The sequence below is a fragment of the Mesoplodon bidens genome, assembly GCF_964165515.1.
Source record: "Mesoplodon bidens genome assembly, chromosome: 2".
Lineage (NCBI taxonomy): Eukaryota > Metazoa > Chordata > Mammalia > Artiodactyla > Ziphiidae > Mesoplodon > Mesoplodon bidens.
In genome coordinates this window covers 140,622,576-140,645,548 of record NC_138177.1, presented here as the reverse complement: position 1 = coordinate 140,645,548, position 22,973 = coordinate 140,622,576, and the positions used below count along the sequence as shown (strand labels likewise).

General features: G+C 45.9%; 1 protein-coding gene across 1 annotated transcript in view; it reads right to left on the bottom strand.

Annotated features, from left to right (window-relative positions):
- Nucleotides 1–22,973, bottom strand: part of DHCR24 (24-dehydrocholesterol reductase) — a 36,439-nt gene that overhangs the window by 10,382 nt on the left and 3,084 nt on the right. Inside the window, exons 2-6 of the mRNA XM_081226596.1 lie at nucleotides 20,951–21,106; nucleotides 11,152–11,257; nucleotides 10,333–10,451; nucleotides 7,946–8,209; nucleotides 3,046–3,189 (exon numbers count right to left, since the gene is read on the bottom strand). Of these exons, the coding sequence (XP_081082722.1) occupies nucleotides 3,046–3,189; nucleotides 7,946–8,209; nucleotides 10,333–10,451; nucleotides 11,152–11,257; nucleotides 20,951–21,106 (789 nt within the window). The remainder of the gene's footprint in view (nucleotides 1–3,045; nucleotides 3,190–7,945; nucleotides 8,210–10,332; nucleotides 10,452–11,151; nucleotides 11,258–20,950; nucleotides 21,107–22,973) is intronic.

Below are 22,973 nucleotides of genomic sequence, written 5' to 3'. Positions count from 1 at the left end.
GCTCAAGGTCATCAGTGACCTTCTCACGACTAAGACCAGGGGTCGATGCTTTGTCGTCATCTCGCTCAGGGGCATTTGACACAGCTGTTCATCTTCCTTCTTGACATGCTGTCCTCAAGTAGCTCCCGGGATGCCAGTCCTCCTGGGTTTCTCCTCCCCTCGGGCTGACGGCGTCTTCTCCTCTCCTGGCTGGTTCCTCCTCCCTCAACTTGCAGGGCTTGGCTCTGGGACTTCTCTTCTCTAACCTCCCTCACTCATCTAGTCCCCCGGTGTTAATTAACATTTCTCTGCTGATGATACCCACAGTGATATGGATTTCTTCGACCTCTGCCCTGAAGATCTGACATATGTGCCAGCCACCCACTCAACGTCTCACCTGGATGTCTGAAAAGCATCTCACGCTGACAACGTCCCAAACCAAACTTCTGATTTTCCTTCCCAGACCCCTCCCCCATGTGGTCCCTAGCAGTCAACGGCATCTCGGGTCACCCAGTTGCTTGGGTTCCTAACCTCGGAATCACACCCAAGGGCAATCTGTGGGGAATCCTGTTGGTTGCTCCAACCTTCACAGCACCTCCCAGGTCTGAGACCCCTTTCCTCCTCCACCGCTACGACCCTGGACGACAGGATCTTCTTTCTTCCACTCTCCCACTCTTGCCACCCCCACCCGTCCACTCTCCACCTAGCTGTCAAAATTATCCTTTTAAAACAAACATCAGGTCATGTCACTTTTCTGCACCAAGTCTTCCACTGGCTTCCTTACCACACAAGGTAAAATATAAAGTCTTCCCCTGACCTACAAGGGCCCGCATGATCTAGGCTATGGCTGCTGTTTGACAGCATTCTCCACCATGGGTCCAGCTCAAGGGCCTTCTTGCTGTTTTCAGAAACACGCAGACTTCCTGTGACAACGTGCACCGTGCTGTGATGCAAAAGAGTGGAGTTGGACCCCCACCTCACACCATATACAAAACTTAACTTAAAATGGATCAAGAAGCTAAATATAAGAGCTAAAACCATAAAGCTTTTAGAAGATAACACAGGAAGAAATCTTCATGACTTTGGATTTAGCAATGGATTCTTAGATACGACACTAAAAGCACGAGTAACAAAAGGAAAAATAGATCAACTGGACTTCATCAAAACCAAAAACTTTTGTGAATCGAAAGACATTATCGGACAGGGAACTATATTCAATATCTTGTAATAACCTATAATGGAAGAGAATGTACAAAAAGAATATATATGTGTATATATATGAATATGAATCACTTTGCTGTACATCCGAAACTATCACATTGTAAATCAACTATATTTCAATAAAGTTAAAAAAAAAAAAAGACATTATCGGGACTTCCCTGGCGGTCTAGTGGTTAAGACTTCACCTTACAATACAGGGGGTGCGGGTTCCATCCCTGGTTGGGGACTAAGATCCCACATGCCTCATGGCCAAAAAACCAAAACAGAAGCAATACTGTAACAAATTCAATAAAGACTTTAAAAATGGTCCACGTCAAAAAAAATCTAAAAAAAAAAAAAAAGACATTATCAAGGAAGTGAAAGACAACCTACAGAATGAGAGGAAATATTTGTAAATCATGTATTTGATAAGGGTCTAATATCCAGAATATATATAGAACTCTTACAACTCAACAACACAGATCAGTAACTCAATTAAAATTGGGCATAGGATCTGAACAGATACTTCTCCAAGAAATATACAAATGGCCAATAGGCACATGGAAGGATACTGAACATTGCTAGTCATTAGGAAAATGCAAGTCAAAATCACAGTGGGATTCCACTCCTTACCCACTAGGATAGCTATAGCAAAAAACCAGAAAACAACAAGTGCTGGTGAGAATGTAGAGAAATTGGAACCTACACATGCTGCTGTTGAGAATGTAAAATGGCTCAGCCACCATGGAAAACGTTTGGCAGTTCCTCAGTAGGTTATACACAGAATCATCACACAATCCAGCAGTTCCACTCCTAGGCATGTATCCTCCAAAACTGACAACTAGTACTCAAACAAATTCTTGTACATGAATGTTTGCAGCAGCATTGTTCACAGTGCCGATAGGTGGAAACAAATCAAATGTCCACCAGCAGATGAGCGGAAAAACAAACTGTGGTCCAACCATACAATGGAGAATTATTCAGCCACAAAAAGGAATGATGTACTGATACATGCTACAGCGTGGATGAACCTTGAAAACAGGCTTAGTGAAAGAAGCCAGGCACAAAAGGCCACATGTTGTATGATTCCATTTATATAAAATGTCTAGAATACGTAAATCCATAGAGACAGAATGCAGACTGATGGTTGCCAGAGTCTGGGGAAAGGGAATGGGGAGTAACTGCTTAATGGGTACAGGATTTCCTTTTAGGGTGATGAAAATATTTTGAAACTAGATATAGTAGACACACAACATCATGAATGTACCAAATACCACTGAACTGTACACGTTAAAATGTTTCATTTTATGTTTTCACTTCAATTAAAAAAATAAATAAAAAGCTACCCACTCAGCCCATCTGAGGACCTGTGCTCTGGCTCTTCCTCTGCCTGGCGTGTCCTCCCTATGTTCAGGTCCCGCTCACAAGGCATCTCCTGAGAGGCCTTCCCTGACCGCTTATTTAAAATGTCACTGCTCCCCGTCGCTCATCACACAACAGCAAATTCTTGCTCACACGTCAAGGCCACGGCTTGACAGCTACCTCCAGCCCTGGGCAGGACCAGCCACTTCCTCTTCTCAGGCCGCAGTCTGTCTGCTTGGCTAGGCTACAGCTCCTCAAGGACAGGTCTGTGTTCCCCAAAGCACTGGGCCCCGTGCCCCACCTTCTGGCACAGGCAGGTGTGTGAGGAGAGCCCGCTGCTTTAAGGCAAGGTGGCTGCTCCTGAAGAAGGAAGCACTGTGCTGCTGGGTTAAGAGGCTGTTCTGGTCCCTAGGACAAAGCCACTCTTTTCCCCCAAGGGAGGGGAAACCATCCTGGTTGCCAGCCTGGCCGGGAGCCAGGACTACCAGGAAATCCTAGCCTCACCTGGAGCTCCCAGAAGATGCTGCGCGTGTGGCGATGGTAGTAGTGTCTCAAGGGGATGTACTCCAGGCCCTCGCGGTTTGTCTTCAGGTAGTTCTCCACGTGCTTGAAGAACCACGGCTTGTAGTAGTTGCCAATGCTATTCAGCTGCAATGACAGAGGGCACTGTGTCAGGCCACAGGCAAGTCCCAATGCCATCGGGGTGTAACAGTGATACCTGGCTTCTGTTGCGCACTCCTGGCCTCTCCAGAGCTCTTTCATGTCTATTATTGCCTTGGAGGCTCTTGAAAGCCGGGTGAGGTTAATGCGCAGAGCCAGCATTCTCTAGCAGAGAGAGAAGCTCACAGAGGTTAAGTGGTGAGCCCAGGGCCCGACAGCGAACTCCTGACAGGCTCGAGAGCTCAGCCTGCTACTCCTCCTCCGTGAGAGAACTGAAGTGCCGGTGTCTGTCGCCGTAGGCCACAGTGCAGCGCTCCATACAGGCGTGTTCCTCCCCACCTCCCTCCCACGAGGCCAGCGTCGGCACGAACACTGAGCGTGGGTCATCCTCCCCACTGGGTCCCACAGCTGACACAGCACTAACTGACCACGGTGCTTTCCCTGCTGCCCTGGACCAAGCTCCACATCCTCTGGCCACAGCGCTCCCCCCACGCAGCCACCATCAACGGAGGAAGCTCACAGTAAAGCTACAGCCTTCCCTGGCACTGGGCCCCGTGGTCTCCAAGCCTAAATCATATATTTAGCTGGTGTTTTCTTCAGTCCTAAATGGTTCAGGACTCTATCTACTGTGTGCCCTGGGATGACTTAGCTTCTCTGAGCCTCAGCTTCCTCACTCATGAAAGGAACTGTGGGCCGATGCTTTTGGAGACAGGCAGGGCAGCAACCCGGAAGGGTCATGGGCTTCAGGTTGGGCGGCTGAGGCCAGACCCTGGCCGTCACCCACTAGCTGTGTGACCTGGCGCAGGACACTCTGAGCTTGTTTCTTCACATGTAAAATGGCAATAAAAATAAATACTTTGTGGGAGATCTTTGGGCCTATTAGAAATTACATACACACACACTGCAGACGCTCGGGCCCATGTCATACCAGCTTCTCTTGGGGTGGGAGAGGCACCCGACTTTTATGGGGCAGGTGAGATCACACCCAGCAAAGGGACAGGAGGAAGCGGAGAGTGGAGGCCACGTAGGAGAGGTAGAATGTTGCCAGGGGACCATCAGGGAGGGAAAGACAGGAGCAGAGGCAAGAAGTAAGCAAGCCCAGAGTGGCTGGAGAATAATCACAGCACGGGCTAAGTGCCCACACTCCAGGGAGGCAGCGCCAGTACCCGGCGTGTTCACTCTTTGTCCCCGCCATGACTTTGCATACATTCATTATCTCCTCCATGACCTTGCACACGTCCCTTCTTTCTCTCCTCCACGACCTTGCACAGCAGGGCTGTCCCTGCTTCACTAACCAGGAGAAAGAATCATCAAGGTTGAAGGGACTACTCGAGGTCACAAGGCTGGCAAGAGGCAAGGCAAGGACTCAAGCACATTCCATGTTGCAAAAGAAGGCCAAGGCGGATGGCAGAGAACCTTGAATGGTGGGTTCTAGAATGTGGGCATTATAAAAAAAAAAAAAAAAACTATTAATTTTTTTCCTGATTCTAAAAGCAACGTACGCTCCTTGTGAAAACTTCAGACACTGCAGTAATGTATAACCTGAGAGATGCCCCTGTAGCCTCATCCTCCAGGGGGAACTGCTAAAAACTGATGTGTATTCATTAGGTTTTATTTTCACACACACACAGATTTATATAAATGGGACTGCTGTGTGCCTACTGTTTACTGATTTGCTGTCTCCACTTTTAATGCACTAGGCTGATCCTGGCAGGTTACTTAGCCTCTCTGAGCCTCATTTTCAGTACAGGCAAAATGGTTAGAGAGACTAAAAGAGATAATGCAGGAAGTGCCAAGCACAGGGCCTGCCCACAACAGGGGCACGGTATTCAGTTCCCGGCCCTCTCACTGCACCCAGCCCCTCGGCAGCTCCCCCCACCCTGGAGCCAGGCAACCTCTGCCCTCCACCTCTGGCAGCCAACACTTGCAGTCCATCTGGGGGTCACCGCTGTGTGCAGGCCACTCTGCTGCTAGGCCACTCTGCAGTGGGGAAACCAGGCAACGAAGTACCAGGAAATGGGCTAAAGAGCCTGCTTGTCCAAGTCAGTTAGAGTGTGGATAGTGCAGGGCAGGGAAGAAGTCACCACAGGCTGGCCTCCACCTGCGAATGCAAAGGGGAGTCAGATCTAACAGGAACAGAGCAACTTGATCTAACCCCAGGTGGACCTGGTCACACACCAGCAGTGGCACCAGCTGCCTGATGAACCCGAGACTCGGGGGAACCTGGATACAGGCACTCTTGGTGTTCATGGACTCATCGGTAACTCTTTGTGCCAGAGAAGCCTGGGACATGATAAAGAACCTGGATGGCACGTCTCTCCTGGGGCATATGGCAGCCGTGGCAGCCAAGAGGCGGCAGGAGTTCCAGTTCCAATCCAAGCACTTAGATAACAAGCCACTTCCTATCTCTGGGCTCCCCCGTAAAACAGGGGTGGCTGCCTTCTCCCAGGGTGGACAGTGCCTGGGCACGCAGGGACAAATGCCTGAGCAGCCTGCCAAACAGGCATGTTTGGGAGAAATGCTCTTCCGATGAAACATGCACAGGCCTCTGGCACCCATCACTCTCCCGCGGCCCCAGGCCCCGTTCTCATCCGGCATCATGGGAACACTTTGCAAAAGTCTGTGGCTCGAGGCCTGGCCCCTCTGCCACTGATACCAGGCAAGCCTCTGGGGAAAACCTTGGTCTTCCTGGGAAATAAGGGAACTGGTCAGAGTGTTCAAACAATTTAAAAGCTGTACAATCCCTTTTGCCCAACTGCAACCTTAGGTGGCATCTAATACATCAAAGAGATGACTTTCAGTACAAAGGGGGTGGTGATACCCCTTGGTCCCGGCCCTTAGCTTATCACCACTGGCAGCCTCCAGAGGAACATCTCAGACAAGGCGGAAAACCTCTGGACGAGACCTCCTTGCCAGGTGACTAGGTTCAGAGTGACACTCTGCCTGGGCTTTGGCCCGACCTGAGCTCAGGCAGAGCCAGGGCCCGGGGACACCAGAACATTTGGGCTCAGTGTCTGAAGTCCCACTCCTGCTCCAGGATCCCCATCCTCCAGTGCTCACTAATGACCCATAAAGAATGGTGCTCTATCAAAGTTTGCAGATGATGCCAAATTCTAGAAGCTGGTATGGCAGGGAACAAACACCCAACCAGGAGTCAGAGACCCAAACTTCAATCTGCCCCATGCTTGCTGTGGATCCTCAGAGGAGCCTCTTTCCCCTTCTGGGCCTCCGTTCCTTATTTGGAGAGGGAATTGTATCAGATGATTTTTGAGTCCTTTTTGATTTTAAAATGCTTTAAGTATATAGGGATAGATCAAGAGCCTTAAAAGTGCCTATCCTTTGTTGTACGAATTCTACTTGAAGGTGTTATTCAAATTATAGACAAAAGATGTCTACTGCTACATTAATTAAAATGATGAAAAACTGGATGCAACTTTAATTTCCAACTATGGGGCAGTGGTTTAGTAGATGATAGGGCATTTGCTCACTGCAATGTTTCTGCAGTCATTAAACATGAAGGTAATGTAATGATATGTAGAAATGCTTATCACACTAAACCAGAAACTACAAATTTGAACAGGTGATCACAGCTGAAGACAAACAAACCGAAACACTGTGCAAAGAGATGGTAACCTTGAAAGTATCTGAGAACTGCAAAATAAAACGAGCTACTATTTTTAACCCTATCAGATTGGCAAAAATGAAAGAGTGATGCTATCCAGCACTGGCAAGGAGGTGGGGGAAAGGTATTCTCACACACCACTGCGTCGCTGGAAGTGGACACAAGCACACATTTCTGGCAGGTCACTGGTCATATCTATCAATATTTAATATATTCAAACCCCTTGGGTCAGGAATTCCTTTTTTTGGACTCAATCCTACAGAAATGCATGCACAAGAGGCCAAGGATAGATGCAAGAGAATCTTCAATGCAATATTACTTGTAAGAGCAAAACATTTTAAGCAAAATAAATGCTCATCGGGAAGCAATGAGTTAGGCTAATTACAGGCAACAACAGAAAGCATGGGATAAAACGAGGGCGTGGGCATGTACACACGCGTACATGCGCACGCACAGGCACAGGCCTTGAAGAGTGCAGTGTTACAAGTGGTTACCCTGGGAGCATGCTTGGGTGAAGAGATGCACTTTAACTTTTTCTTTATATATTTCAACATTGTTATACTACTTTTGTAAAAGCTTTAAAAAAATCTGTGCATCGAAAAGAGAGCAAATAAATCTATCAAACACATTAGCAAGAGCTGGATTGGGTCATATTTATAGGTGGAGTCTTTTCTTTCCTTTTACTTCTGTACACTTTCCAAGCCTCTCATAATAAGCACAAATCCTTTCTCAATGGAGAAAGAACGGCTGTTAAAAATTACACAGTGTACGCTGAAGGGGTGTGAATCTGGATTTTGAGGCATCAAATCCATTACTCAAATCTTGGCTTTGTCATCTTGTGGAAGTTTACATGGCCTCTTGGAGCCTTGGTTTCTTCATCTATAAAATGGGGTTACTGTGAGGATCAAAGAGTACGCCTATCAAGAGACACACACGTCACCTGGCAGATGGTAGGGGCAGAGTAAATGGATACTTTGGTCACAGCCTAAGACGGCCGACTATAGCTCCTGCTGCCCAGGTGGGCTGACCCAGGTCGCAGCCTCAAAGAGCGTGGCTGCCAGGGTCAGGGTGGGGAATGAGGCTCCATCCCAGCCCGTCCAGGCCCTCCTCCTCCAGGCCTACCTTGCCAGGCTCTGCCTCATCCGTCATGACCCCCGTCATGATTACGGCCTCCTCCAGGGAGTACAGCAGCCCTTCCACGAAGTGGTTCTCCTGCCGCTGGGACTCACGGGTGAACCTGTCACAGATGGCCTCCAGGCCGCACACCGGCTCAAACCGCAGCTTGACGTACTTCTTGGCGGGGATGATGCGGATTTCGGCGGCCACCAGGAAGCCCAGGGTCCCACAGGACCAGGGCACAGCGTAGAACAGGTCTGAGTTTTCCGACTGTGAGGCGGAGTGGACACATGCTGAATGTTTGACCCCCAAACCCCGCGCTGCAGTGAGTCATCAGCGGGGCGCAGAGGACGCAGGGCCCGGGCTAAATCCCTGTCCTGGCACTATCTGTGTCAACCTGAACAAGGACCTCGCAACTGCACTTTCTGGGCCTCAGTCCTCCCCCTGCAGCTTCAGCATGACATTTGACCTTACACTGCCCTCTGTATCATGGATGCTCAGGGAGAGTACATCCTCTCTCCTCCACCTGGGCACAGCCCCTGGACCACAGGCTACCCAGGAAGAGGCCAGGACCAGCTCTGCCCAGAGTCCTAAAATGAGGGACCAAGGGCCAGGGGTCCCAGGCCAGGCTAGAGAGAGATGAACCCTTAATGAGGGTCAAGGTAGCCAGGGGACATTAAAATGGGCCATTACTGAAACTTACAAAGCCTTTCCCATTCCGTTAGCTGTGAATTCCCCCCTCCCCAACCACAGTCCGGGGAGAGCATTAACATTCCTGCTTGAATGGCTAAGGAGAGTGAGGCTCCAAGAGGGGACAATGGCTCACCCAAGGCTTCCCCCCAATTCAGTGCAGCGATGTCGGGCTCAGGCAAGGCCGCCTGACACCTGATCCAGCGATCCTCCTTCTAACCTCATGATTTTCTTGTTTTGGTATTTGTCTTGGAGACAAACAACTTTTCATCTGGCCGTTCTAAGGCATCTTCTTTGATTCTAATAAAGCCCCTTGTGAAGAAGTCTAGCCTTGTCCAGGCTTTACGGAGAGGACAGTCCTGCATGGTCTCTGCTCACGCTGAACGCCCTTGGTGCTGGTGTGGTGGGTGCAGCGAGGTGGTGGGGTGAGGGCCATGATGGAGCAGGGGAGCTCTGCAGCAGGCTGGCAGAAGTCTCTGCAACAGCAGACATGGGCCACCCGATGCCCATCTGGGCCACCGCCTGATCACACCGTCAGCTCACAGCAGTAATAACCAGGTGTCCGCCGCACGCCCGGCTCTGTGCTAGGACCTTAATATACGGCATCTACGTTCTCCTCCTGACAACGCATTTGCCAGATGAGGAAACTGGACCTCAGAGCAGGGAAGTAATTCATGAATGCCTGTCTCCTTTCTCTGTTCATAATAAACAGGTTAGAAGGCAGGGCCCAGCGAGCGTTTCGGGAAAGGTGCTGAACTGGTGTGAATCCTGAAAGAGGTCTATCTTGTCCAGACCAGAGCTCTCAAGCCTGCAGTCCTGCCCTGGACTCTGTGAGGCCAACAACTCTGGTGGCTCTCAGAAACATTCACTTTTTTTTTTTTTTTTTTTTTTGCGGTACGTGGGCCTCCCACCGCCGCGGCCTCTCCCGCCGTGGAGCACAGGCTCTGGATGTGCAGGCCCAGCAGCCACGGCCCACGGGCCCAGCTGCTCCGTGGCACGCGGGATCCTCCCAGACCGGGGCACGAACCCGCGTCCCCTGCATTGGCAGGTGGACTCTCAACCACTGCGCCACCAGGGAAGCCCGGAAACATTCACTTCTAAAGGATCACACTGTTCCTCCCATCCCAGGGGCTCCTTAGATATGCTCAGTGAGATCTGAGTTTATTTAAAGTTTCCATCTGTCCTGCTCCATAACTGTTTGCATCCTACATTGGGCCGTGGAATTGCCTTTTATTTCTCCAAAACGGCCCCTCTGATTACTGTTGGTTACACCTCACCACTGGCATAGAATGTTGATGCTTGGGCCTGACTTCAAGACAGTATGGTGACATGAACTGCTAAGGGCATTGACTTGGGAGCCCGATAAGCTGGGTTTGAATCCCAGCCGTGTGGGATTTACTAGCTGTGTGATCTTGGGCAAGTTCATTAACCTCTCTGTGCTTTAGTTTCCTATCTGTAAAATGTGTCTAATAATAGTACCCACCTCATAAAGTTGTTTAACAATTAAATGCCTTAATATACATGAGGCATTTACAACAGTATCTGAGCACATATCAGGGGCTACATAAATCTGTTATTATTATGGATACAGACCCAGACTGGACAGGTGTATTTGAAATGAAGCACCCCCAGGGGAGCCACCTCCCAGGGGTCTTTAATGCCCAGAGCAGGCTGGTGGGGGCATCCCCCAACTCTGAACTCACCGGTGTGCATCGCACAAAGCTGCCATCGGCCAGGACCAGCTCGTAGGCAGTGCAGATGTGCTGGAACAGGCCATACTTGTGGGATGAAGACTCGATGCCTGTGCCCATGATCAATCCCCCTGCAGAGACATGTGCATTAGCCAGGAAGAGCTGGAAGGGGGTTGGGGAGAGCTGGGAAAAGGACACCTTGCTGGAGCTGCGGAAACTCAGAGCATGAAGGAGGCATGACAGGGCTGGCAAATCTTAGGGGAGATTTCCCATCTCTATGGATGTAGAGAGCAGGAGAGAGAAGGAGGGCCTAAGATGTGGGCATGAGGGCTTGCTTAGAGGTGGAAGATGGGTGGGAGACCCCGTCAAGGGCGCTCGCTCCATCACCTCTGGCCAGACCCAACCTAGAAACCTGTCTGTGCACATTCATTTCAACAGGGACATTGATGAAAAGAGGGTTGGTTGCGTGGGGGAAGCCGTGTCCCTTGGGAACAGTTAAAGGACCTGAAGGTGTTTCCCCTGGAGAAGAAAAGGCTCTGGGACCTTGAATCCTACGGAAGGAGAGACTAGACTTATTCTGTGTGTTTCACGGGGCAGAACTGGAGCGATGGATGCAAGTCACAGGGAAGCAGGTTCCAACCACCGATTGAAAAGTGCATGCTGATAACGTAAGCTGTTCAGACATGGACTGACAGGCAGTGAGTGCCTTTGTCTTTGGTGCTGGACGAGACAGGGTGACATCCGTCACAGATGGGACAGTGGTGACTCCTGGACCTGAAGGAAGGTGGGCCGAGGTTCCTCAGCTCTGACGAAATCTGTCTGATTTCTCACCCACTGTGAGGTCATCCAACTCGGGCAACACAGGCAGAGTCCAGCCAATGGAGGTCAGCAGGGCAGTCACCTGACCCATGGTCACCAAGGGCTCCACGCGGACAATCTGCTGACACAGAAGAGAGACCCTGGGTCACAAGGAGGCTGCCAGGCCTAATGGGGGCTTCTGTCTGCAGAAGGTGTTATCCCAGACCTTCCCAAACAATCAACATGGGGATTCCTATATGGGCTTTACAGCCTCTTTCCAGAGCATTCCACCACCTTTAGTTACAGTGAATGGGGTTTCTGGTGCTGGGTTAGATAGTGTTTAATCTTGTTCTTTCAAATACCTTTATATTTAATACTTAGTTTATTCTTCTTCTAGAAGAAGAAATACTCATTTATTTGGAAGAAACCGCATATACGAAGAAGACAAAAATCATTAATCCTAGTTCTTCCAAGTTATCAATGTTAATACTGGAGTATATCTCCTTTCAGTCTTTTCCCATGCATATCTATATTACTACTTTTATGTTTTAATACAACACACACACACACACACACACACACACGCCCACAAATGCAAACACACATAACACAGACTTTTTAAAAAAATTTAATGCTATACTGTGACATGATCCCTTGTCATTAAATCCTCCTGGAAAACATGATTTTTGTTCAAAGGACAGGGCAATATTAATTCAGTATCTGGCATCATTGGTTTTCTTGGCTTTGTGCATGTTAGACCTGGTATTTCTACCGATACAGTATTCCTGTAGTTTCTCATACTATTCAATTTGACATAATCTTCAATAGGAACTAATGCTTCTCTTTTTCTAGGGTGTGTAAAATTCAGAACCAGGAAGATTCATCCCCTCTGACCCTAAACACGGTCCTAAAGTAAACTGCTTGGGGAAATTGGATCCCAAAGATTACAGGTGGGGAATTTTGTAGTGTGTCCATATTCCACTGTAGATCAAAGAAGCCCAACTAAAAGAATTGTGGACTGACTGACAAGACAACTGTGTATTGAGCAAAAATTCTTTTTGAAAGGGCTATCTTGAAGATTATGACCCAAACACTGGAGGAACTGAGGTGACCAGCAGTAGAAGGAAATCCTTAAAAATTTATTGACTTACATAATTTTGCCTATGTTACACATAATAATTAAAAAAAAAGTTTACGCTTAAAAAAAACATGATTTTTTTTTTTTTTTCTGTGGTACGCGGGCCTCTCCCTGTTGTGGCCTCTCTCATTGCGGAGCACAGGCTCCGGACGCGCAGGCTCGGCGGCCATGGCTCACGAGCCCAGCTGCTCCACGGCATGTGGGATCTTCCCGGACCGGGGCACGAACCCGTGTCCCCTGCATCGGCAGGTGGACTCTCAACCACTGCGCCACCAGGGAAGCCCAAAACATGATTTTTAATGGACACACGAATACGCCATCAAGAGGACTTCTGCTTTCAGTCAAGATGGAGCGAAAAGAACCAGTTTAACCTGCTGCCTGGAGAAAAAAAGGACAAAATATATGACACAGGAGTTTTCAACACAGTAAACATCAGGCAGCGAAGTTAATGATTGCTGACAGGAAACAAACAGGGTGAGCTCTATGAATGCCCCAGCTAACTGCCTGGAGTTAGGCAGTGCAGGAAAGGAGAGCCCAGTGGACTCTGAGTCGAGGGCCCTAGAAGACCAAGGTGAATAGAGTCTGCAGGACAGAGTAGTGGAGAGGAGAGAACTGCAGAGAGAAAACTCTGAAGTACTGCGAAGAGTGCCCGTTGAGTATTCAACTGAGTACTGATTGGTGCATACACAGGACGAAATTATCAGAGGCTGAGGCCAGGGGAAGAGCCTGGCAGGTAACAGTGCCAGGGGCTCACACAGGGCAGGAAATAGTATCTGTTCCCACAAGCCAGACTGGAAAACTTCATGACTCCCAGGGCACTGGGTAGAGTACTCAGAATATTCTTGCCTGAGCAGCGGGGAATAACTGCCCCTAGATTACATGCTGCTCCAGGCCCACCTGAAAAATCAACACCAAACAGGATCAAACTGTTTCTCAGTAACTCGGCTCTATCTTAGAACAAAGCTCACTAAGGTTTACAGGGGTATAAAAATATCCAGCACCCCACACAAGGTAAAGTTCATGATGCCTAGAATCCAATCAAAGTTCACCAGGCATGCAAAGAGGCAGGAAAACTCAACCCATAATGAGAAGAATCAATCAATCTGTTTTGATAAAACAGACCCAGAATTGACACAGATATTAAAATCAGCAAACAAGGACATTAAAGTAATTATTGATACTGTATTCCCTATGTTCAGAAAGTTAAGTACAGACATTTAAAAGGCAGCAAAAGGATCCAAATCAAACTTCTAGAAATGAAAACCACAATGTTAGAGATGAAAAATACACTGGTTGGAACTGAAAGCAAATTAGACACTGCAGAAGAAGAGTGATGAATTTAAATACACAGCAGTAGAAACTATCCAAGATGAAACCCAGAGGAAAAAAACCTTCAATGAACTGCTGTTCATTCAGCTCAGTGAGCTGAGCTGTACAACTACTTCAAGTGGCCCAACGTATGTGTAACAGCAGTCCTCAAAGGAGACAGAGGAAGGGAAAGAAAAATATTTGAAGAAATAATGACCCCCCGAATTTCAAATTCGATGAAAAATCATGACTCCCGAGCACAGGAATTATGAAGAAAACTATACCACAGCACATTGTAATAATTGCTCACAACTAGTTATAAAGATAAAATCTTAAAAGTAGCCAGAGGAAAAAGATAAGTTACATACAGAGGGACAAAGATAAGGATGAGAGATTTCTTGTTAGAAAGAACGCAAGCAAGAAGACACTGGAGGGCTTCCCTGGTGGCACAGTGGCTGAGAATCTGCCTGGCAACACAGGGGACACGGGTTCACGCCCTAGTCCAGGAAGATCCCACGTGCCACAGAGCAACTAAGCTCGTGCACCACAACTACTGAGCTTGTGCTCTAGAGCCCAGGAGCCACAACTACTGAGCCTGTGTACCACAGCTACTGAAGCCCACGCACCTAGAGCCTGTGCTCCGCAACAAGAGAAGCCACCACAAGGAGAAGCCCTCGTACTGCAATGAAGAGTAGCCCCTGCTCGCAACTAGAGAAAGCCCGCATGAAGCAACAAAGACTCAATGCAGCCGAAAATAAAATAAATAAATAAATTTATTAAAAAAAAAAAAAAAGACACTGGAGCATCTTTAAAGTACTGAAGGAAAAAAACTGTCAACCTGGAGTTCCATGCCCTCTGAAAATATCTTTCAAAAATGAAGGCAACCTCATACCCATTAAGATGGCTATTATTAACAACAAAACAAAAACAGAAAATAACAGGTGTTGGTGAGGATTTGGAAAAATTAAAACCCTTGTGCACTGTTGGCGGGGATGTTAAAATGGTGCAGCCACTATGCAAAACAGTATGGCTGTTCCTCAAAAAATTAAAAATAGAACTACCATGTGATCCAGCAATTCCACTTCTCGGTATATACCCAAAATAATTGAAAGCAGCGTCTTGAAATGCTATGTGTACACCCATGTTCATAGCAGCATTATTCACAATAGCTAAAACATAGAAGCAGCCCAAGTGTCCATGGATGAATGAGTGGATAAGCAAAATGTGCTATGTACATACAATGGAATATTATTCAGCCTTAAAAAGTAAGAAAATTCTGCAATATGCTACAACATGGATGAACCTTGAAGACATTATGCTAAGTCAAATAAGCCAGTCACAAAAAGACAAATACTGCATGATTCCATTTACATGAGTTACTTAGAGTGGTTAAAATCATAGAAAGATAGTAGAATATGGTTGCCAGGGTCTGGGGGGAGGGAAGAATGGGGAGTTATTGTTTAATGGATATAGAGTTTCAGTTTTACAAGAAGAAAAGAGTCATGGGGATGGGTGGTGGTGATGGCTGAATGACAAGGTGCATATATTTAATACCACCAAACTGCACACTTAAAAGTGGTTAAGATGGTAATTGTTATGTGTATCTTACCACAACACAAGTTGGAAAAGAAATGAAGACAAAATAAATTATTTCAGACATACAACAGCTGAAAGATTCATCACCAGCAAAATCACCATATAAGAAATGTCAAAGGAGGTTCTTCAGGCAGAAGGAACATGAAACAGATGGAAATACATATCTACAAAACGGAATGAAGAAATGGTAACTATATGGGTAAGTATATAAGATTTTTCTTATTATTTAAATTTCTTTAAAAGATAACTATTAATAACAACAATAATGTCGTGTGGGGTCTATAACATATATAAAAGTAAAAGGATGACAGCAATAGCACAAAGGTGGAAAGAAGAGAAATGGAAGCATATTATTCTAAGATTCTTATACTGTACATGAAATGGGATACCATCACTTGAAGGTAGAGGGTGACAAGGAAAGTATATACCATAAATCCTAAAACAACTGCTAAAATAACAAAACAAAGGCTTATAGCTAGTAAGTCAACAAAAGAGCTACGGCAGAATCATAAAAATTATTCAGTAATCCAAAAGCAGACAGAAAAAAAGGAACAAAGAACAAATGAGACAAATAGAAAACAAAGAGCAAGGCAACAAGTTTAAACCAAACCGTGTCAATAATAACATTAAATGTAAATGGTCTTAAATCTGAATTAAAAGGCAGAAATTGTCAGATTGGATAAAAAAGCAAGACCTAATTATATGCTGCCTACAAGAAACACTTTAACTATAAAGATACAAATAGATTAAAAGGAAAATGATGGGGCTTCCCTGGTGGCGCAGTGGTTGAGAGTCCGCCTGCCAATGCAGGGGATACGAGTTCATGCCCCGGTCCGGGAAGATCCCACATGCTGCGGAGTGGCTGGGCCCGTGAGCCATGGCCACTGAGCCTGCGCGTCCGGAGCCTGTGCTCCGCAACGGGAGAGGCCACAACAGTGAGAGGCTCGCGTACCGCAAAAAAAAAAAAAAAAAAAAAAAAGAAAAATGATGGAAAAAGATACACCATGTCACCACTTAGTCAAAAAACGCCGGAGTGGCTTCATTAATATCAGACAAAGTAGATTTCCGGGCAAAGAATATAACTAGTAATAGAAAAGGTCATTTCACAGATACATGCACCCCTATGTTCATAGCAGCACTATTTACAATAGTCAAGACATAGAAACAACCTAAATGTCCACTGACAATGAATGGATAAAGAAGATGTGGTATATATATACATTGGAATATTACTCAGCCATAAAAAAGAATGAAATAATGCCATTTGCAGAAACATGGATGGACCTAGAGATTATCATACTAAGTGAAGTAAGTCAGGGAGAGAAAGACAAATACCATATAATATCACTTATATGTGGAATCTAAACTACGACACAAATGAACATGTCTACGAAACAACAGATTCACAAACATAAAGAACAGACTTGTGGTTGCCAAGGGGGAGGTGGGGTGGGGGAGGGAAAGATTGGGAGTTTGGGATTAGCAGATGCAAACTATTATACATAGGATGGATAAACAACAAGTCCTACTGTATAGCACAGGGAACTATAGTCAATATCCTGTGATAAACCATAATGGAAAAGAATATGAAAAAGAATATATACATGTATAACTGAATCACTTTGCTGTACAGCAGAAATTAACACAACATTGTAAATCAACTATACTTCAATAAAATAAATTTTTAAAAAAAGTTCATTTCACAATGATAAAGAGATCAATTGGGCTTACCTGGTGGCACAGTGGTTAAGAATCCGCCTGCCAATGCAGGGGACATGGGTTCGAGCCCTGGTCCCGGAAGATCCCACATGCTGCGGAGCAACTAAGCCTGTACGCCACAACTACTGAGCCTGCCCTCTAGAGCATGCATGCCGCAACTACTGAAGCCTGAATGCCTAGAGCCTGTGCTCCGCAACAAGAGAAGCCACCACAATGAGAAGCCCACGCACCGCAACAAAGAGTAGCCCCTGCTCGCCGCAACTAGAGAAAACCCACGTGCAGCAATGAAGACCCAATGCAGCCAAAAATAAATAAATTTATTTAAAAAAAGAGATCAATTAATCAAGGACATAAAAATCCCAAACATTTATATACCTAATAACAGAGCTTCAAATTACATGAAGCAAAAACTGAAAGAAGTTCAAGAGATATAAACAAATCTACAATCACAGGCAGATTTCAATATCCCCCTTTCAAGAATTGATGGAATAAGTAAAGAGAAAATTCATAAGGATATAGAAGACTTGAACAACACTATCAACCAATTTGACCTAATTGACACAGTACACATCACCCCAAAACAGCAGAATACACATTTTTTTTTTAAAAGGCACAAGGAACACTTACCAAGTAGACCATATTCTGGGCCATAAAGTATGTCTCAATAAGTTGAAAAGCATTCTAATCATATAAAGTATGTTTTCTGACAACAACTAAATTAAATTAGAAATCAGTAACAGAAAAATCTCTGGAAAATCCCAAATATTTGGAAACTAAATAACATACTTCTAAAAAACCTCTGGGTCAAAGCAGGTATCAAAAGGAAACCAGAGGGCTTCCCTGGTGGCGCAGTGGTTGAGAGTCCTTCTGCCGATGCAGGGGACACGTGTTCATGCCCCAGTCCGGGAGGGTCCCACGTGCCGCGGAGCGGCTGGGCCCGTGAGCCATGGCCGCTGAGCCTGTGCGTCCGGAGCCTGTGCTCCGCAACGGGAGAGGCCACAGCAGTGAGAGGTCCGCGTACCGCAAAAAAAAAAAAGGAAACCAGAAAGTAGTCTGAACTGAATGAAAATGAAAAGGTAAGATATCAGATTTGGGGATGGCTCTAAAACCGTGCTTAGGTGGAAATTTATAGCACTAAACATCTATATTAAAAAAAAAAAGAAAGGTCTAATTCAATGGCCTCAGCTGTCACCTTAAAAAACTAGACAAAGGGGCTTCCCTGGTGGTGCAGTGGTTGAGAGTCCGCCTGCTGATGCAGGGGACACGGGTTCGTGCCCCTGTCCGGGAAGATCCCACATGCCGCGGAGCGGCTGGGCCCATGAGCCATGGCCGCTGAGCCTGTGCATCCAAAACAAAGCCTGTGCTCCGCAACGGGAGAGGCCACAACAGTGAGAGGCCCGCATACCGAAAAAAAAAAAAAAAAAAAAAAAAAAAACTAGGCAAAGAAGAGTAAAATTAAACCCAAAGTCAGCCAAAGAAAGAAATTAACAAAAATCAAAGTAGAAGTCAGTGAAATAGAAAACAAACAAACAAAAAGAAAGATCAATCAATGAAACCAAAAGCTAGTTCTCTGAGATCAGTAAAACTGATTAACCTCTAGCCAGACTGCTCAGGAAGAAAAGAAAGCAGACACAAAATGACCAGTATCAGGAATGAAAGACATGACATCACTACAGATTCTACAGATGTTCACAGGACAGTAAGGGAATATTATGAATAACTTTATGTCAATCAATTATACAACTTAGTGAAATGGACAAATACCTTTAGAGACACAAACTGCCAAAGCTCACTGAGAAGAAACAAATAAATTGAGGAGCCCTATATCTATTAAAAAAAATTAACTTGTTAAAAACTTGCTCACAAACAGAACTCCAGGCCCAGATGGCTTCACTGGTTAATTCCACTAATTATTAAAGAAGTAATACAAATTCTATACAAACTCCTTCAGAAAAGTGAAAAGGAAGGAATACTTCCCAACTCATTCTTTTGGACTTTTTATTATAAAGCTACAGTAATCAAGACAGTGTGTTCTTGGCATACAGATGGGCAAATAGATCAATAGAACAGCAGAGTCCAGAAACAGACCTGTGTATATGGACAACTGATTTCAACAAAGGTGCAAAGGCAATTCAGTGGAGAAAGGGTTGTCTTTTCAACAAAAGAGGCTAGGACAATTGGAAATCCACGTGCAAAAAAAAGTTTTTTGGACCCATATCTCACATCATATGCAAAAATTAACTCAAAATGGATCATAGTTCTAAATGTAAACCCTAAAAAATATAATACTGCTAGAAGAAAACAGAAGAGAAAACCTTTGTGACATGGAGTAGGGCAAGATTTCTTAAATAAAATGTCAAAAGCACAAGCTGTAAAAGAAATTACTAAATCCGACTTCCTCAAAATTAAAAATTTCTGGTTTTTAAAAGACAAGCCAAAGCCTGGGAGAAAATATTGACGAATTGTATATATGATGAAGGTCTTATTTCTAGTAAGAAAACAAACAACCCAATTAAAAATTTTTAGCAAAAGACTTGAACAAGCACTTCACCAAAGATATACAAAGGGCAAATATGCACATGAAAAGATGCCCAATATCATTCATTAGTCGTTAGGAAAATGCAAGTTAAAACCACACTGAGATACCTACTATACACCAACTGAATGGCTAAAATTAAGACTAACCATAGCAAGTTTACGATGATATGGAACAACTGGAATACTTGCGGGAAAGTAAATGCTACAACTACCTCGGAAAACAATTTGGCAGTTTCTTAAAAAGTTAACCATACACCTACCATATGACCCAGCTATTCCACTGCCAGGTATTTACCCAAAAGAAAAAAAAGAGCATATGTCCACCCAATGACTATATACAAATGCTCCTTGCCACTTTACTTGTAACAGCCCCAAACTGGAAACAACCCAAATATCCATCAATAAGTGAAAGAATAAACAAACTGTGATATATATATATATATATATATATATATATATATATATATATATATATATATATATATATAATATATATAAAAACAGAATGTGCTTCTGATACATGCTTCAACATGGATGAATCTCAGAATAATTACGCTGAGTGAAAGAAGCCAGACAAAATAAAAGAGAGTACATAATGCATGATTCTATTTATATAAAACTCTAAATACAAACCAATCTATAGTGATGAAAAGCAGGTCATTATTTGCTTAGGGATGTGGGGAAAAGAGGCAGGGAGGAACCTGAGGAAGGGATTACAAAGTGGCATGAAGAAACTTTTGGGGTGATGGTTCATTGTCTTGATTGTGGTAATGGTTTCACAGGTGCATACAAATGTCAAAATTTATTATCAATTGTACATTTTACGTGCAGTTTATTGTATGTCAGGTATATGTCAAGAAAGCTGTTAAGGAAAAAAAAGGCACAGGGAAATTAAGCAACTTGGCCAAGGTGTCACAACAAAATGCCATCACGTGGATATACCATATTTAACAACTCACTACTATTCAATATTGTGTTGTCTTTGATTAAAAACAAAGCCGTAATACAATCTCTCTCTCCGAGTTGTTTTTGATTTAAGTTTATTTCCCTTTTCCTTGAGCCCAGTTTCAAGAAGTAGAAATGCTAGATAGGCCAAAGAGTATGCACACATCTAAGGCTATTAACAAGTGGGTCCCCAGAAAGCTTGGAACGAGGCCCACCCTCTGAGCCACCTCCACAGCCCAATTTTCACCAGCACGCTTCCTTACTGGGAAGAGGTAAATAGGTTCCTTTTTGTCTCTCATTTTTGCCCATGATTTCCCCATCCCTGTCTTCCTGTAGAATTGCAGATAATCAAAGAATCCCCCTGAGCTCTCACTTTGCCCACCTGTGAGATGGGGCTATGACCATTCTTTTCCAAAGCTGTGAGGCTCTAGAGGATGGCAATGGTGGGCAGAGCCTTCTGTGATGACCAAGGGCCTTGGTCCTGTCCACTCTGGGACGCCTTTGGCTAAAATCATCTCCCCGTGAGTCATCTGCACCAGGGGCAGTGCCCCACCCACTCCCAGAGCCAGGGAACCATGGCACTCTCACCTGTTTCTTGGTGTCCACCTCCAGAATGTCCATCAGGTTGATCATGATGTTTTTGTGTGTCTTCTTGTACTTCCCAACCCGCAGTGAGACGGTGAGCCAGCCAGGGCGCCCTGTACACATGAAGGTCTTGCTGCCCTGCTCCTTCCAGTCCCGCACCTGCAGACATGAGAAGAGGCTGAGCTGGGCCTGCCAGAGATCCCCTGGGCAGCTCACAGCCTTGCTTTCAGGAGAGGGAGCTGGGAATTTACCGAGACCCTGAATCCTTCCGGGTACCAGGAGGAGCGGGATGATGAAACACCCACGGGTCCTATCCTCCGGACCCTCCCTGGCTAGTGAGGCCGACAGAAAAGCCAAAGTGCCGCCACATCACAAAGCAGAAGGAAAAAAGAGCAAGAGAACGGGATCAAAGCACTTTGAACACATTGATTCTCACTGCAAAGTGCAGGACAGGGTTCGTAATGGTAGTGATAACAACCGCACAAATTATAACTATTTACTAGCTGCCACCATTGTACCAAGCACTGCTGTATCTCGTCTCACTTAATTCTCACAACAACCCCAGGGGGTTGGGATGACCTGCCTCCTTTTGCAGACGAAGAAAATGAGAGGCAAAATAACTTGTCCAAGGTCACACAACCACTGAAGGGCAGAGCCCAGATTCACCATCAGAGCTAACGAACTTTAGGCCTGGAAGGATAAATGGGCTTGAGTTAATAGTCAACAGAGTAACAGCTAACATTGACTGAGGCTTATTAGGTGCCAAGCCCTGTTCCAAGCATTTGCGCATGTTAACTCACGCATCACTAGCAGGGGGAGAGAACAGGCAGGGGAGGCCCACCAAGCCAATGGAAGGAAGGACTTTTGCAAAACCCTTCTGTAAGTGACCAGAGCACAAAATACAGAGAAGAATGGCCCAGGAAATGACAAGCCCATCAGGAACATGGGAGGAAGCATTCCCTTCCTGCTGTTGGACAAGGGCAGGGAGGTGCCTATCTGTTGCTGTGACCTGCGACCATCCATGTCCTCTTCATCTGCTTGTAACACTCCCATCTTCCTTTGGTCCAGGTGAAGCTGATTCCCCTCCTGCCCCAGGAGGTGGGCACATGACTGAGGTCTGATTCTATCCTCCTGGCCACAGTGACTGGTTCAGGGATGGGCCTGTGATCCAAGTGAAGCCAGTTAAGACCGATCCTGGGAGAGGCCCTCTCACTTCACTTGGGTTGCTAGGCTGTTTGGATGTAAGCCAGAAACTGCTGGGGCCTCCGCAGGGAGACGGCCTCCCTGAGAGTAAAGTCAACTCAGAGGAAAGCAGAGCCAAGGGATGGCAGCTGGAGACGAATCCTGGATCCAGTGATGTCTGAGCCACTTTTACTCCTGGACTTTTCAAGACCTGGGTCAACGAAGTCCCTTTTTGCTCAAGCCAGTTGGAGTTGATTTTCTATCACTTGCAACCAAGAGTCCTTGGAAGAAGCTGGACTGAAGCTGGTCAGGCAAACAGTTCAACGTGGGGAAGAACTGTTCTGCGATCGGAGAGGCCAGGGTGCCACGTGAAGCAGAGGTGTTCGCGCAGAGGGGTGTTACTGAGGAAGGGATTCCTGTGAGTAGCGGGTAAAGGGATGACCAGGCAGACCTTGCCCCTGCCTAACTCTGCAGTCGCAGGACTTAATACAAGATCAGAGGTGTGGAGGATGGGTTGGGAGAGCTGCATGCAGCCTGGAATGGGAAGGGGGGCAGTGGGGCATGAAGTGAACGTGGAGACCATCAAGCCTGAAACACTGAATGCAGAGGCCATCACGCCTGAAACATTGGTTGGGTTGGATCCTGACCAGAGCCAACCAAGATTTCGGGCAGGGAGGTAATCCTGTGGAGTGTTGCCCTTATGACTAAGGGCAGGCCAAGGAGAGGTGGGGAGGGCCCAGGGAACAGGCAACTGGTCAGGTAGCTATTATCACATTCCAGGTGTGAGGCAACAGAACCAGACCTCCAGGGTGGAATGAAATGGGCTGGGAAAGAAGAAATGTCA